General features: G+C 58.4%; 1 protein-coding gene across 2 annotated transcripts in view; it reads left to right on the forward strand.

Annotated features, from left to right (window-relative positions):
• The window catches only part of INPP5F (inositol polyphosphate-5-phosphatase F), a 33,260-nt gene extending 21,863 nt beyond the window's left edge, over positions 1-11,397 (forward strand). For both annotated transcript variants that reach the window (XM_061552714.1, XM_061552715.1), the window contains 6 exons: positions 185-256; positions 898-971; positions 1,553-1,681; positions 7,962-8,049; positions 8,812-9,226; positions 9,733-11,397. In XM_061552714.1, coding sequence (XP_061408698.1) covers positions 185-256; positions 898-971; positions 1,553-1,681; positions 7,962-8,049; positions 8,812-9,226; positions 9,733-10,326 — 1,372 coding nt within the window. In that variant the 3' untranslated portion in view covers positions 10,327-11,397. The remainder of the gene's footprint in view (positions 1-184; positions 257-897; positions 972-1,552; positions 1,682-7,961; positions 8,050-8,811; positions 9,227-9,732) is intronic.
• Positions 11,398-15,874: the final 4,477 nt, after the last annotated feature.

Raw genomic sequence — 15,874 nt, forward strand, 5'->3', positions numbered from 1 at the left:
GAGCCGCCGCGTCTCTCCGCGTCTGGGGTTGTGTGCGTGGCGGGCATCGTGCGGACGGTCTGGAGCAGGCGCAGGAGTGCACATGGCGAGAACTCCAGAGGTGGGGTCTGTGACGTCAAGGCCAATGTGGCACGGATGGGGGAGGTGGAGGTGACCGCGTCCGTGTTGAATGTGACCCCCACAGTCTGACGGACGCCACGCACCGCGACGTCGACGTCCTGCTCATCCTCACCAACCGCGCGTACTACGTCGCATAGTGAGTCGCGGCAAAGACGCACATGCACCGGTGCGCGCGCGTGTGTGTGTGTCTGCATGGCGGGTTAGCACGCTGCGCCACGAACCCGGCCACCCAAGTTCCATTCCCCACTCACGGCCATCACCAGTGACGATTATTTGAATCGGTCCTGAGCTTTCCCTAGGTCAACTAGGCCTCAAATGAGTACCTGGTGCGGTATGTAAACATCGCCACTGGGGAGATAAATGTGGCCGGGCGTGGTGCTGGCCACCCACCCCGTCGTGTGCCGTGGCGGCCTTCATAGGTGCTCGCTAACTACACTTGTCCCGACAGCCTGTTTCAGCTATACGGGGATCTTTGTTTTTGGGGAGCGGTAGCGTAGTGGTTAGCAAACTGCGCTATAAACCCGGCGGCCCAAGTTTAATTTGCGCTCATGGCCACCATCGGTAACGAATATCTGAACTGGCCCTGGACCTCCCCTAGGCCCTGGACCTTGGCTAGGCGTTCACACGTTACTCACCCCTGAGGTGTATCACGTGTCAATGATGAAGCGTCAACGCAAGTCTCAGCTGCTTATTCACCGTGCGAACCGCGTGCGTGCCAACCGCGTGCGTGCCAACCGCGTGCGTGCGGTCTGCGGCATGTGACCGTGTGTGCTGCAGCTTTGACGAGGAGGCTGATAAGATCACTCACTACCAAAGGATCGACCTGGCCGACCTGGAGAAAATAGAGATCGGTGAGCGTGCTTCACCTGGTCGGACGCAGCGATTCTCGTGATGATTGATGATGATGAATGATGATGAGGAATATTTCAAGCAGTGAGCTCTAGAGGTAATAATGAGCGGAGCACTACGTTTTCGCAGACAATGGTGCAATCCATTGTTGATCTTTGGGCGAGGCCACAACGATCTGGCCAAATTTGTGTAGTTAAGACCCCTCCACCACCCAACACGGCCAAAACAAATGTAATTGTGACGAGTTCGGGCGTACGCATTTCAGCTTCCCGGTAAGTTCCAGAACGAGTCTCACAACCAGATTTGAAGATCGGCCAAGAACGACTTGCGAGCGTCCCCTGCACGAACGCCGACTCTGGCAGATTACACGATGCCCTGCACACGCAGTGTAACCAGAGCGCCAAACGGTTCCAACGAGGGGAACGCTTTTTTTACCAGTGGTTAGCAATAGCAATGCTCGTGTAAGCAGTGGAGTGACAACTTCCGTTTGTTTGAGGTTTCGCTGAACATGTGAATATATCGATAGCGACGTATCCACACGCCGAGTTGGCGCCGCGTTGAGTCGGCGCCGCGCTCGTTGCAGGCCCTGAGCCCACGCTGTTCGGGAAGCCCAAGTTCATCTGCATGCGCGTGCACTCCACGTTCAACGGCACCGGCGGGTACTTCCACACGCTGCGAGCCGCCACGCGCTCCCCCGAGGACAGCGGCAAAGGTGAGCGTGCGTGTGCAGCTGTGTGTGGGGGGGGAGCGGTAGTGTAGCGGTTGGCACGCTGCGCTACGAACCGAGACCCAAGGCCGAATCCCGCTCACGGCCGACACCAGTGACAATTATCTGAACCGGTTCTGGGCCTCGCCTGGTTTACTCAGCCTGAAATGAGTACCTGGTGCAGTGTGTCAACATCCCAACTGTGGAGCTAAAAGCGGCTGGGCGTGGTGTTGGCCACCCACCCCCTCGTATGTCACAGTGCCGGCCTTCACAGGTGCTCGCTAACAGCACTTGCCCCAACAGGAGTTGCGTGTGTGGGGGGCTGTGTGTGTGTGGAGTTGCGTGTGTGGGGGGCTGTGCGTGTGTGGGGGGCTGTGTGTGTGTGGAGTTGCGTGTGTGGGGGGCTGTGTGCGTGTGGAGTTGCGTGTGTGGGGGGGCTGTGTGTGTGGAGTTGTGTGTGTGGGGGGCTGTGTGCGTGTGGAGCTACGCGTGTGGGGGGCTGTGTGCGTGTGTAGCTACGCGTGTGGGGGGCTGTGTGTGTGTGGAGCTACGTGTGTGGGGGCTGTGTGCGTGTGGAGTTGCGTGTGTGGGGGGCTGTGTGTGTGTGGAGCTACGTGTGTGGGGGGCTGTGTGCGTGTGGAGTTGCGTGTGTGGGGGGCTGTGTGCGTGTGGAGCTGCGTGTGTGGGGGGCTGTGTGCGTGTGGAGTTGCGTGTGTGGGGGGCTGTGTGTGTGTGGAGCTACGTGTGTGGGGGGCTGTGTGCGTGTGGAGTTGCGTGTGTGGGGGGCTGTGTGAGTGTGGAGCTACGTGTGTGGGGGCTGTGTGCGTGTGGAGTTGCGTGTGTGGGGGGCTGTGTGCGTGTGGAGTTGCGTGTGTGGGGGGCTGTGTGCGTGTGGAGCTACGTATGTGGGGGGCTGTGTGCGTGTGGAGTTGCGTGTGTGGGGGGCTGTGTGCGTGTGGAGCTGCGTGTGTGGGGGGCTGTGTGCGCTTGGAGTTGCGTGTGTGCGGGGCTGTGTGCGTGTGGAGCTGCGTGTGTGGGGGGCTGTGTGCGTGTGGAGTTGCGTGTGTGGGGGGCTGTGTGTGTGTGGAGCTACGTGTGTGGGGGGCTGTGTGCGTGTGGAGTTGTGTGTGTGGGGGGCTGTGTGTGTGGAGCTACGTGTGTGGGGGGCTGTGTGTGTGGAGCTACGTGTGTGTGTGGAGTTGCGTGTGTCAAGTTGCGTGTGTGGGGGGCTGTGTGTGTGTGGAGCTACGCGTGTGGGGGGCTGTGTGTGTGTGGAGCTACGTGTGTGGGGGGCTGTGTGTGTGTGGAGTTGCGTGTGTGGGGGGCTGTGTGTGGAGCTACGTGTGTGGGGGGCTGTGTGTGTGTGGAGTTGCGTGTGTGGGAGGCTGTGTGTGGAGTTGCGTGTGTGGGGGGCTGTGTGCGTGTGGAGCTACGTGTGTGGGGGGCTGTGTGCGTGTGAAGTTGCGTGTGTGGGGGGCTGTGTGCGTGTGGAGTTGCGTGTGTGGGGGGCTGTGTGCGTGTGGAGCTACGTGTGGGGGGCTGTGTGCGTGTGGAGTTGCGTATGTGGGGGGCTGTGTGTGTGTGGAGCTACGTGTGTGGGGGGCTGTGTGCGTGTGGAGTTGTGTGTGTGGGGGGCTGTGAGTGTGTGGAGTTGCGTGTGTGGGGGGCTGTGTGCGTGTGGAGTTGCGTGTGTGGGGGGCTGTGTGTGTGTGGAGCTACGTGTGTGGGGGGCTGTGTGTGTGTGGAGTTGCGTGTGTGGGGGGCTGTATGTGTGGGGGGCTGTGTGTGTGTGGAGTTGCGTGTGTGGGGGGCTGTGAGTGTGTGGAGTTGCGTGTGTGGGGGGCTGTGTGCGTGTGGAGTTGTGTGCGTGGGGGGCTGTGTGTGTGTGGAGTTGCGTGTGTGGGGGGCTGTGTGCGTGTGGAGTTGTGTGTGTGGGGGGCTGTGAGTGTGTGGAGTTGTGTGTGTGGGGGGCTGTGAGTGTGTGGAGTTGCGTGTGTGGGGGGCTGTGAGTGTGTGGAGCTACGTGTGGGGGGGCTGTGTGCGTGTGGAGTTGTGTGTGGGGGGCTGTGAGTGTGTGGAGTTGCGTGTGTGGGGGGCTGTGAGTGTGTGGAGTTGCGTGTGGGGGGCTGTGAGTGTGTGGAGCTACGTGTGTGGGGGGCTGTGTGTGTGTGGAGTTGCGTGTGTGGGGGGCTGTGTGCGTGTGGAGTTGCGTGTGTGGGGGGGCTGTGTGTGGAGTTGTGTGTGTGGGGGGCTGTGTGCGTGTGGAGCTACGTGTGTGGGGGGCTGTGTGCGTGTGTAGCTACGCGTGTGGGGGGCTGTGTGCGTGTGTAGCTACGCGTGTGGGGGGCTGTGTGTGTGTGGAGCTACGTGTGTGGGGGGCTGTGTGCGTGTGGAGTTGCGTGTGTGGGGGGCTGTGTGTGTGTGGAGCTACGTGTGTGGGGGGCTGTGTGCGTGTGGAGTTGCGTGTGTGGGGGGCTGTGTGCGTGTGGAGCTGCGTGTGTGGGGGGCTGTGTGCGTGTGGAGTTGCGTGTGTGGGGGGCTGTGTGTGTGGAGCTACGTGTGTGGGGGGCTGTGTGCGTGTGGAGTTGCGTGTGTGGGGGGCTGTGTGAGTGTGGAGCTACGTGTGTGGGGGCTGTGTGCGTGTGGAGTTGCGTGTGTGGGGGGCTGTGTGCGTGTGGAGCTGCGTGTGTGGGGGGCTGTGTGCGTGTGGAGTTGCGTGTGTGGGGGGCTGTGTGCGTGTGGAGCTACGTGTGTGGGGGGCTGTGTGCGTGTGGAGTTGCGTGTGTGGGGGGCTGTGTGCGTGTGGAGCTGCGTGTGTGGGGGGCTGTGTGCGTGTGGAGTTGCGTGTGTGCGGGGCTGTGTGCGTGTGGAGCTGCGTGTGTGGGGGGCTGTGTGCGTGTGGAGTTGCGTGTGTGGGGGGCTGTGTGTGTGTGGAGCTATGTGTGTGGGGGGCTGTGTGCGTGTGGAGTTGTGTGTGTGGGGGGCTGTGTGTGTGGAGCTACGTGTGTGGGGGGCTGTGTGTGTGGAGCTACGTGTGTGTGTGGAGTTGCGTGTGTCAAGTTGCGTGTGTGGGGGGCTGTGTGTGTGTGGAGCTACGCGTGTGGGGGGCTGTGTGTGTGTGGAGCTACGTGTGTGGGGGGTTGTGTGTGTGTGGAGTTGCGTGTGTGGGGGGCTGTGTGTGGAGCTACGTGTGTGGGGGGCTGTGTGTGTGTGGAGTTGCGTGTGTGGGAGGCTGTGTGTGGAGTTGCGTGTGTGGGGGGCTGTGTGCGTGTGGAGCTACGTGTGTGGGGGGCTGTGTGCATGTGAAGTTGCGTCTGTGGGGGGCTGTGTGCATGTGGAGTTGCGTGTGTGGGGGGCTGTGTGCGTGTGGAGCTACGTGTGGGGGGCTGTGTGCGTGTGGAGTTGCGTATGTGGGGGGCTGTGTGTGTGTGGAGCTACGTGTGTGGGGGGCTGTGTGCGTGTGGAGTTGTGTGTGTGGGGGGCTGTGAGTGTGTGGAGTTGCGTGTGTGGGGGGCTGTGTGCGTGTGGAGTTGCGTGTGTGGGGGGCTGTGTGTGTGTGGAGCTACGTGTGTGGGGGGCTGTGTGTGTGTGGAGTTGCGTGTGTGGGGGGCTGTATGTGTGGGGGGCTGTGAGTGTGTGGAGTTGCGTGTGTGGGGGGCTGTGAGTGTGTGGAGTTGCGTGTGTGGGGGGCTGTGTGCGTGTGGAGTTGTGTGCGTGGGGGGCTGTGTGTGTGTGGAGTTGCGTGTGTGGGGGGCTGTGTGCGTGTGGAGTTGTGTGTGTGGGGGGCTGTGAGTGTGTGGAGTTGTGTGTGTGGGGGGCTGTGAGTGTGTGGAGTTGCGTGTGTGGGGGGCTGTGAGTGTGTGGAGCTACGTGTGGGGGGGCTGTGTGCGTGTGGAGTTGTGTGTGGGGGGCTGTGAGTGTGTGGAGTTGCGTGTGTGGGGGGCTGTGAGTGTGTGGAGTTGCGTGTGGGGGGCTGTGAGTGTGTGGAGTTGCGTGTGTGGGGGGCTGTGAGTGTGTGGAGTTGCGTGTGTGGGGGGCTGTGAGTGTGTGGAGTTGCGTGTGGGGGGCTGTGAGTGTGTGGAGCTACGTGTGGGGGGGCTGTGTGCGTGTGGAGTTGTGTGTGGGGGGCTGTGAGTGTGTGGAGCTACGCGTGTGTGGGGGGCTGTGTGTGTGTGGAGTTGCGTGTGTGGGGGGCTGTATGTGTGGGGGGCTGTGAGTGTGTGGAGTTGCGTGTGTGGGGGGCTGTGAGTGTGTGGAGTTGCGTGTGTGGGGGGCTGTGTGCGTGTGGAGTTGTGTGCGTGGGGGGCTGTGTGTGTGTGGAGTTGCGTGTGTGGGGGGCTGTGTGCGTGTGGAGTTGTGTGTGTGGGGGGCTGTGAGTGTGTGGAGTTGTGTGTGTGGGGGGCTGTGAGTGTGTGGAGTTGCGTGTGTGGGGGGCTGTGAGTGTGTGGAGCTACGTGTGGGGGGGCTGTGTGCGTGTGGAGTTGTGTGTGGGGGGCTGTGAGTGTGTGGAGTTGCGTGTGTGGGGGGCTGTGAGTGTGTGGAGTTGCGTGTGGGGGGCTGTGAGTGTGTGGAGTTGCGTGTGTGGGGGGCTGTGAGTGTGTGGAGTTGCGTGTGTGGGGGGCTGTGAGTGTGTGGAGTTGCGTGTGGGGGGCTGTGAGTGTGTGGAGCTACGTGTGGGGGGGCTGTGTGCGTGTGGAGTTGTGTGTGGGGGGCTGTGAGTGTGTGGAGCTACGCGTGTGTGGGGGGCTGTGAGTGTGTGGAGTTGCGTGTGTGGGGGGCTGTGAGTGTGTGGAGTTGCGTGTGTGGGGGGCTGTGAGTGTGTGGAGTTGCGTGTGTGGGGGGCTGTGTGTGTGTGGAGCTACGCGTGTGGGGGGGGCTGTGTGTGTGTGGAGCTACGTGTGTGGGGGACTGTGAGTGTGTGGAGCTACGTGTGGGGGGGGCTGTGAGCGTGTGGAGTTGCGTGTGGGGGGGGCTGTGTGTGTGTGGAGCTACGTGTGTGGGGGGCTGTGTGTGTGTGGAGCTACGTGTGGGGGGGGCTGTGAGCGTGTGGAGTTGCGTGTGGGGGGGGCTGTGTGTGTGTGGAGCTACGTGTGTGGGGGGCTGTGTGTGTGTGGAGCTACGTGTGTGGGGGGCTGTGTGTGTGTGGAGCTACGTGTGTGGGGGACTGTGAGTGTGTGGAGCTACGTGTGGGGGGGGCTGTGAGCGTGTGGAGTTGCGTGTGGGGGGGGCTGTGAGTGTGTGGCGTTGCGTGTGTGGAGCACCGAGGTTAGCAGCGCAGCGGTTGGCATGCTGCACTTCCAACCCGGTGACCGGAGTTCGATTCCCATTCACGGCCAACACCAGTGATGATTATCTGAACTGATCCTGGACCTCTCCTAGGTCGACTCAGTCTCATTTGAGTGGCAAGTGCAAAGTATAAACATTACCACTTGGGAGACAAAGGCGGCGAGGCGTGGTGCCCGCTACCCACCTCCTCGTGTGCTGTGCCGGCTTTCATAGGACCTACTCAATGGCGGAGGCAGGATTTTTAGGTAGGGGGGGCAATGACAAATGATAGAGGAGTTGTTAGTAAGTAAGGACTTGTCCCTTGCTTTTTATTCGACGCGTGTGCGGCGATGGCGTAGCCATCGATCGAGGGTCGAATTCGAATCACGTGTGATCCTATCATCTCAGAGTTCCTGGCACATAATAATATGCTACACAGTGGCAGTGGGGGTCGCAAAATGCCGATTTATTACTAATAAACCCCATTGATCCCATCGAAATTAGGGATTTCGATTGGATCATTGGGGGGGCACGTGCCACCCCACCCCCCCACTGGCTCCGCCAGTGGTCCTTCTTACTAATAGCACTCGCCCCAACAGTCTGTTAAGGCTATATGGGGGATCTTTGTCTCTTTTGCGTGTGGAGCTGTGTAGAGAACAGTCTTGGGCAGACATGTGCTGGTCTCGTAAACGATATGGAAACGTCACGGCACACGTGGCAGGCCGCAGTTTGCATAGCAGGCGTCTAGCAGCCACACTCCATCGGTCATCGCGGTGGTCGCGGCCTAGTCGTCCTATTGCATTATTTCTACGGCCACAAATGTGACCGTCTCATCGATTGCAACCGATTGTGAGATGCACGAACACGTGCAGTCGTGTGCTCGAGCGTTTGCGTCAATCGTTTACAAAGCACGCCGCTCGCTTCTACTTGAAGTGTAACTTTGACCGGGATCGTTGACACGTTCGAGTGTCGGCGGCCGTGGTGCACGACGTGCCGTGTGACGCGCCGCACTGTGCTGCAGACACGCTGCAGTGCATCACGGAGATCTTCCAGATCGTGAAGCAGACGAGCGGCGGCACCCTACCGCAGACCGAGGGCAAGCTGGAAAAGTAAGTCCAGGGGTGCGACGCAGGACAGCGGCGCCTAGCAGAAGGAGGCGATAACGATTACAAAATATATTTAATATGATAATTGGTTTTTTACCCTTTTATCTGGCAACAAAACTGACACCTTTTTTTATCAAGGAGTCATGTTTGCATTGACCACAATACAAGCGGTCGGAATGCAAACAAAAAACGCAACTCTAAGAAAAGCTGTCTCGGGTGTGGGCCAATCAATTTCAAGGACAGTGCATACTCCTTGTAAAAAAGGTGTCAGTTTTGTTGCCAGATACAAGGGTAAAAAAACAATTATCATATTTTACTACTGGCAAAGGAGGTTCCAATGGTGGCATATTTAATATGTTTGTACGTTTGGCATTCGCAACATTCTCATAGCGCAGGGCCACAAGGCCTGTGTCGCCGGTGCAGTCGGCCGCCTAAGGTCACAGTGACGAGATGTTAACCACCTTGCCTGGTATACAGGTCATGGGTTCGACCCTGACGATACCTGCATATTTGGAGTTTGCAATTCTCTCCATGGTTGCGTGGATTTTTCTCCGGATCCTCCGGTTTTTCCCTCCACATTTAGAATCAACATCATGCGTTTAGAGTATTCGGCTGCTATAAATTTCCACGCGATAAGTCCCTTTGTTGAGCTATAATTTGTGGCCAGGCTGCTTCTGAAAATAACTATATATCTCAGGGAGGCTTTTCTGGTAAAATAAAACGGTTTCGTTTATTTTTTGTAAAGCCTGTCTCCCGGGCGCGTAGGAAGAAGAGCAAGCCACATGAGGAGATCATCGGCGTGTCGCACAAGGAGGAGGAGGAGGGCGGTGACGGCTGGTCAGAGGAGAACTTCTCGAAGCTGTCGCTGGGCTCCCCGTCGGGCCGCTCGGGGCTGGCGCAGAGCAAGCGCTACCTGGCAGGGGTCCAGCAGAACGTGCGCAGCAAGTTCTCCTCGCTCAACCAGAGGGTCAAGCAGTCCAAGCCCAACGTGAATCTGGCCGACCTCGGCAGCAACTTCCGCACGCTGGGGGCGTTCGGGGGGCCCAATCAGCCGAGGGCCGCCGCCGTCGCCGCGGCGCAGCGCGCTCAGCCGGGCCGCGGGTGCCCGCAGGCCTCCGGGCAGCGGGCGCTGGACGCCGACAGCGACCCGTCGCTCTCCGACTCGGACAGCATGGCAGAGGTCGGCACCAGCCCCTGGGGTCCCACGTCAAATGGCGGGTTTCGTCATCATCAGCATCGTCAGCCATGATCACTCCACTGCTGGATGGAGGCCTCCCCACGCCGTCGCCTCCCCATACGGTCCTACGATGCCACAATCCATCTTCCTGTAGAGCTGATCTCATCTCCACTCTCGTCCATCGGCCCTTCTCGTGACGTGTCCTCCCCAAAGCTCACTCACTTCCCTTCCCAATGTCTTTAAGTGGAGTTCGTTCCCCGAGACGCCTGTTCCTCTTTGTGTCCCCCGGTGTCATTCCGAGCACACACCTCCTCATGCTTCTTTACGCACTTGTCAGCTTTGATGTTCTTTGCATTTTGATAGAGAAGCCGTCGAGCAAATCGTTTTTCCTAAAACAATTGGGCAAGTTAAGTTTCCTCTCCTACAAAATATTCGTAGAGCGGTGTTCTGGGATGCCGCGACTGCTGACCGCGTGGTTGCCGGGCGCGCCGGTGCGGCTGTCCCCCCAGGATGAGGACGAGTTTGGGATCGCGACGGCCAAGTCCGACGACGAGCGCCACGCGTCGCAGCCCGACGTCCTGGACTACGTCCTGCCGAGCTGCGGCATCGTGGCGTCCGCTCCGCCCGCGGCGCGCCCCTGCGGCGGCACCGGCCTCGTTCGCCCCTCCAGCATCGTCGTCACTGACTGCAGTGACCCGGCCCGCGAGGCCACGCGGTCCGTCGAGGAGTTCCCCGGGGATTCGGCGGACCCCGAGGAGCGGCAGGAGCCGGCGCGGCGGCCCTCGCGCCTCGACATTGCGTGCGGAGAGCCGGCGGCCGCGGCGGGCGGCCCGCGGGCGGGCGCGTCGGACGAACGCGCCAGTCCCGGCGGGCGGCCCACCCCCACCTCCGCCGAGGGCAGCCGCACCGTGTCGCCTTTCGCGCGCATCAAGAGCTCGATGGCGCAGATGGCCAACATGCCGTCCCCGCTGGGCCTGCTGCAGGGCATGAGCTTCCCGTCGGGGCGCAGCCCAGAGCCCGATTCCCAGGAGTCCCAGGAGCAGAGCCTCCATGAAATCAAGGCCATGATGCAAAACTGCCAGACGCGCATTATCCAGATCTAACCAAAATACAACAAGCCTCCTGCATCCACACATACAGAAAGTCTCCTGCATCCACACAGACACCTTCGATTATCTCCGTTGGCTACGTACGGTGCGAAAGAAGTTCAACATACTTACATACACAACCCCCCTGCATCCACACAGAAACACTCGAGCATTCGACACGCAGTGACCACCCGGTGACAAGCAGCAACGTGTATCATGGCCGGCAGTAATCCTGTGTTACACTCGCGATATAAATATATACAGGACCATTATGTTATTATTCTTATTACTGAATGTCTTAAAAGTGCACTTTAACATATATAGTGTTGGAATTTAACTTTAAAGAGATGCTCTGTCAACATGATAACTAATTTACAATTCGGTGTTATCTTCGTTTGTAAATTATTTTACCAATAACCTAATAGAGACAATTTCAGAGTGACCCCCATACACAATCCAATCATAGATCCCCGATTATAAACGTTGGGATGACAAGTTTTTATATTTTTCACAACGGCCATTGTTTGAATGGAGAACGCGAGAGGGAGCGCCACGTGCCCGTGATCGCCAGAGGGGCGCACGAGGGGTCCAAGGGTCGCCGTTTACGCAACGCAGAATGACACGGCCGGACAACTCGCGCCGCGTTCAACTCCTGCCTTGAGGGACATAGTGACTGGTTCTCGAGAAGGCCGCCGTTTAGCCTATAAGTAAACATTTTATCGACAGTAATACCCTTAAAATCATTAAACCCGAACTACTGTGTCACGACTATAAAGGAGCAATACAGTGAACCCGTGACGGCGCGTCGGTGTCGCCGCGTCGTGTCGCCATTCTCGTCGCGGTGAGGCCCGAGGGACGGAGCGCCGTGGGCTGGGCACGCGCGGACGGCCTTGCCTCCTCCGCTCTGGACACATTCCAAACTCAAGACTGTTGTATCCAACTCTTTCATTTTACAGCTGACGTTTTGTTATCTTTTACGATGTTTGATAAATGCGTACGTAAATATGTACCCGTGGGGTTTGTGCTGTTGGTACTGTATCGTAAGTGCTATCGTTTTGAGGTTTAATACATGTCAAGCTTGCTGAACTTGAGCCTCACGCAGTGATTAATTCCCTGTGCGAGCCTCGCCGCACCACAGGGCTCCCGTCCGCACGCTTCTGCTGCCCCGCACGCACTTGCAGTCATGGGGGTGCAGGCCCATGCACGAACAGCATCGGTGCTTAAACCTTCAGCTGTGCACGGCTGCTCTAGCAGATGGCATTGGAAGAGATGAGAGAAGTGTGGTCTGCTCTTGGCCGCAGTTCGTGTTCTGGACCTGGTCGAGATGGTCCCACTTTCTGAGGTTTTCTCTGCAACAGAGCCAACACCTCCCAACACCTGTACAGAGGTGGTCGCCAGCGCTCAGTGTTGCTGTTAGGTCCCCTCTGTGGTTCCTGTAGGCAATGGAACTTGACAGCTGGCACAGCGACATCCACCCAAAGAAACCTGGAGGATTACTCCAGCCATGCATGGGAAAGGATAGAGGGACTCATCGACATAGATACGTTCAATCAATGCGTAATACTGGACTTGCCACATTTCCACACAGGTGTGTTGCCTTGCATCCACCAACTGAATGCACGGATGCCAGTTCCACACGCGCGACATGAGTGTCCGCATGTGTGGAACTGGCGATTGAACACCTCCCAGCTCTCAATGTGGTCGCTCCATGTGCAATGCCACCGTCAGTCATTGAAGCGGTGCTCTTCTCCTGTTTACAGCCCTGAGCCAGTGCTGGAAATTCCACATTCCTTTGGTGGGGGAAGGTTTATCTGTAGGGCAACCGCTGCATAATTCAGTGGTACTAATTTTATTGACCCTGGAGGGATGATGGGCGGAGTCACCCACGAACTGGGATTTGAACTCTCAACCTTGTGATTGTGAGTCGCTCGCTCCACCGCTGATCCACTGGGCCGGCAATGCCTCGCTCGGAACCAATTTGCATCGGCAGAGCAGGAAATGATGACCAAACGCTCAATTGCTCGAGCACACACACATGGCCTTGTACACAGCTACTGCTTATTTCCATTGAGTACAGTCACTTCCAATAAGGCGAGTGAGTATATTAGGAGAGAAACACTAACGAATGCATTCTATCGGAGGGCGATAAAGATGTCACGGCTTTATGACAGGCGAATAGCCTAGGCATCTATTGCTCCCGAGTGGAATGTCTCACGGTTGGTATAATGACTTTTACTGAATGTGAGAGCGCCCGAAATACACCTTGCAGTTGAGTGAGGCGGAGCCTTGGCACTGCCAGCAGGGATGACGCCGCTGTGAGAGGCAGCGTCCTCCATGCAGGCGTGCTGGCTGCCCGGGCAGCAGCAGGGCAGAAGGCACGCGGTGGACTTTACGGCGTGTTCCCTCCCACAGGCAGCAATCAGAGGCCGATAGAGAAATTTCACAAGGGTGGTCCCAAAATGTGTAATTCTTTAACTTGGATCCTACGTTAACAAATGTGATGCATTTGCTCTGGGCAATTCCAATAAAATGCCGAATTTGGGGATATCAAGGTGGGGGGGGGGGGGCACTGACCAGCTTCGTGTACATCCCAAGGTTGTGCTGTTAAAACATAATTCGGCTCGTGCATTTCCTAAGACGACCATCCATGATGCACGTTTTTAATCTGATCCAAAATGCCTGAAGATGAATGGTCTTCTCTGCTGCTGCACGACCCTTGAATGTGGACACGGGTGAAGCCAAGCCTCGCGGCACGAGGCCAGTGCACAGCAGCAATCTCGGCATGAGCGCACACTCAATTCACTTGGTTCACTTGGGCTTTTTTGCCTAGATTTAGTAACATTTGATTATTTCTATTTTATTCTGCTTGTTTACTCAGGAAAGCTTCATTGAGTCTCAATATTTTGCTTCAGGGAGGCTCCCCGGTAGGGTTTTGCGGTCGGGGGAAATTATTGCAAATTTGGACACAATGGCATCTCCTTCCCGAATGACGTGAGATGATCTTTAACGTCCCCTGCGAGGCACGCCGCGATCTGCTTGGCGATGGGAGGCCTCCTCCTCAACATCACGCACCCGGTTTGATCACAATCCACCTTCGATGACTGCCCGTGGTATTTACACCCGAGTCGTCGTCCAGCCGTGTGCCTTCACCGGAGGTCGTCATCTGTGTAAGTCAACACGTCGTTCTAGTTCACCAATCCAGTCATGTTTGTCTAACACGTAGCAGGCCTTCGCGACCAATATCATCCATAATAGAGTTTGTTTTTGGTTAGATCGCGTAAATGTGTCGTGTAAACCCGCCACCACCCGACATCAGCCAACTGGTCAGGGTTGTCGCGTAACGAGAACGTGCCACTTCGTCACTCGTGCCGCACGCCCGTGGTGTGTTGGAGAGCCAAGCCACAACATTTCGTCGCGTTTGCTTTGCGTCCTGTCCATCATTTTACAATCCCACTCGAACTCTCAACAAAGCCTCGCCCAGAAAAGCCACCCTCAGCCACTGCCCAAGCGACACTCGAGTCGGTGCGGCGACTCGGCCCGCTGCACGCGACGTCTGTGTGTGTGTAAGTGGCACGCTGCCGACCGAAGTCCGAACGGTGGATGCGACATCGAGACGGCGGCGCGGCCCCGCAGCGAGGAGCGGCGTCAGTGGGGCTCGCCCGGGGCGGGGGGGGGGCCTCTCCACGGGGCCCTTCACAACACCAACACAACCACCAACACCACCACCACCAACACCACCACCACCAGCGGGGCCCCTTCACAACACCAACACCACCACCACCAACACCACCACCACCACCAACAACACCAACAACAACCACCACCACCACCAACACAACCACCACCACCACCACCAACACCACCACCACCAGCGGGGCCCCTTCACAACACCACCACCACCACCAACAACACCAACAACAACCACCACCACCAACACAACCACCACCAGCGGGGCCCCTTCACAACACCAACAACAACCACCACCACCAACACCACCACCACCAACACAACCACCACCACCGGGGCCCCTTCACAACACCACCACCAGCCGGGGGGGGGGGGGGCTTCGCTCGCTCCTCTTCACCGTTAATTTCCCCACACCTGAGTTCTACTTGTATTGACCCCATTGAGATAATGGGCTGAGTCAACCCCCATCCATGATCGGAAATGAGGATGGGCAAAACAAATCGACACATCGGTAACGGTGATTACATTTGTGCTGAAACGTCAAACAACATCGGGATCTCGATGTTCTGACATCGCTGTTGTGTTGATCACGTTGGAAAAAAAGGCCAAAAAATTAATGTAAGCTCTTCGATGAAAACCCCTATATCTGATGAAAGCACGTCTGTGAAAGCTACGAGATATCTGTAAAAAAATACTTTATAGCTCATCGGATTCTTCCAGTATTAATATTCTAAAACGTCGTTCAGTCGTGGTGCACCATCGATGAATGGCGTCATGCATACTTGACCCCCCCCCCCCCCCTATGCGACAATGACGAGGTGACGCCTTCAAACTCAACTCAACGGGAAGTATTACTAGACGATCTAGAAGAGAAGTATTACATGTCACGCCGTGACGCCGAGGCGCGGGGGCTCCCCAACGCGCGGGGCCTGGGGCAGTCGCCCCGATTCGCCGTGCCCGAGGGAAGGCTCCGCTCGCACGCGATGCCACGATGCTTGTTACAGTCGAGTATCCACAAGTAGAGTATCCACAAGTCGCCCGTTCGATCTCCCGGCACGGCAGCTGAACCAATGGTCAAGTTGCCTCACGTCTGCCCACCGCCTCTGTCCCCCGAGCGGTATAAAGGGACACACCGCGGTTTCTCGCCCGCCAGCTCGCGTGTGGTGGGGTGGCGTGTGGTGATGTGTGGTGGGGTAACGTGTGGTGGGGTGGCGTGTGGTGGGGTAACGTGTGGTGGGGTGGCGTGTGGTGGGGTGGCGTGTGGTGGGGTGGCGTGTGGTGGGGTGGCGTGTGGTGGGGTGGCGTGTGGTGGGGTGGCGTGTGGTGGCGTGTGGTGGGGTGGCGTGTGGTGGCGTGTGGTGGGGTGGCGTGTGGTGGGGTGGCGTGTGGTGGGGTGGCGTGTGGTGACGTGTGGTGGGGTGACGTGTGGTGGGGTGACGTGTGGTGGGGTGACGTGTGGTGGGGTGGCGTGTGGTGTGGTGGCGTGTGGTGGGGTGGCGTGTGGTGGGGTGGCGTGTGGTGATGTGTGGTGGGGTAACGTGTGGTGGGGTGGCGTGTGGTGGGGTGGCGTGTGTGGGGTGACGTGTGGTGGGGTGGCGTGTGGTGGGGTGGCGTGTGGATGTGTGGTGGGGTACGTGTGGGGGTGGCGTGTGTGGTGGGGTGGCGTGTGGTGGGGTGGCGTGTGGTGGGGTGGCGTGTGGTGGGTGCGTGTGGGTGGCGTGTGGTGGGGTGGCGTGTGGTGGGGTGGCGTGTGTGGGGTGGCGTGTGGTTGGGAGTGGCGTGTGGTGGGGTGAACGTGTGGTGATTGGGGGTGGGGGGGGTGGCGTGTGGTGGGGTGGCGTGTGGTGGGGTAACGTGTGGTGATGTGTGGTGGGGT

Source organism: Lethenteron reissneri, chromosome 17, assembly GCF_015708825.2.
Source record: "Lethenteron reissneri isolate LAM-NWPU_2019-01 chromosome 17, ASM1570882v1, whole genome shotgun sequence".
In the NCBI taxonomy this organism is placed as follows: domain Eukaryota; kingdom Metazoa; phylum Chordata; class Hyperoartia; order Petromyzontiformes; family Petromyzontidae; genus Lethenteron; species Lethenteron reissneri.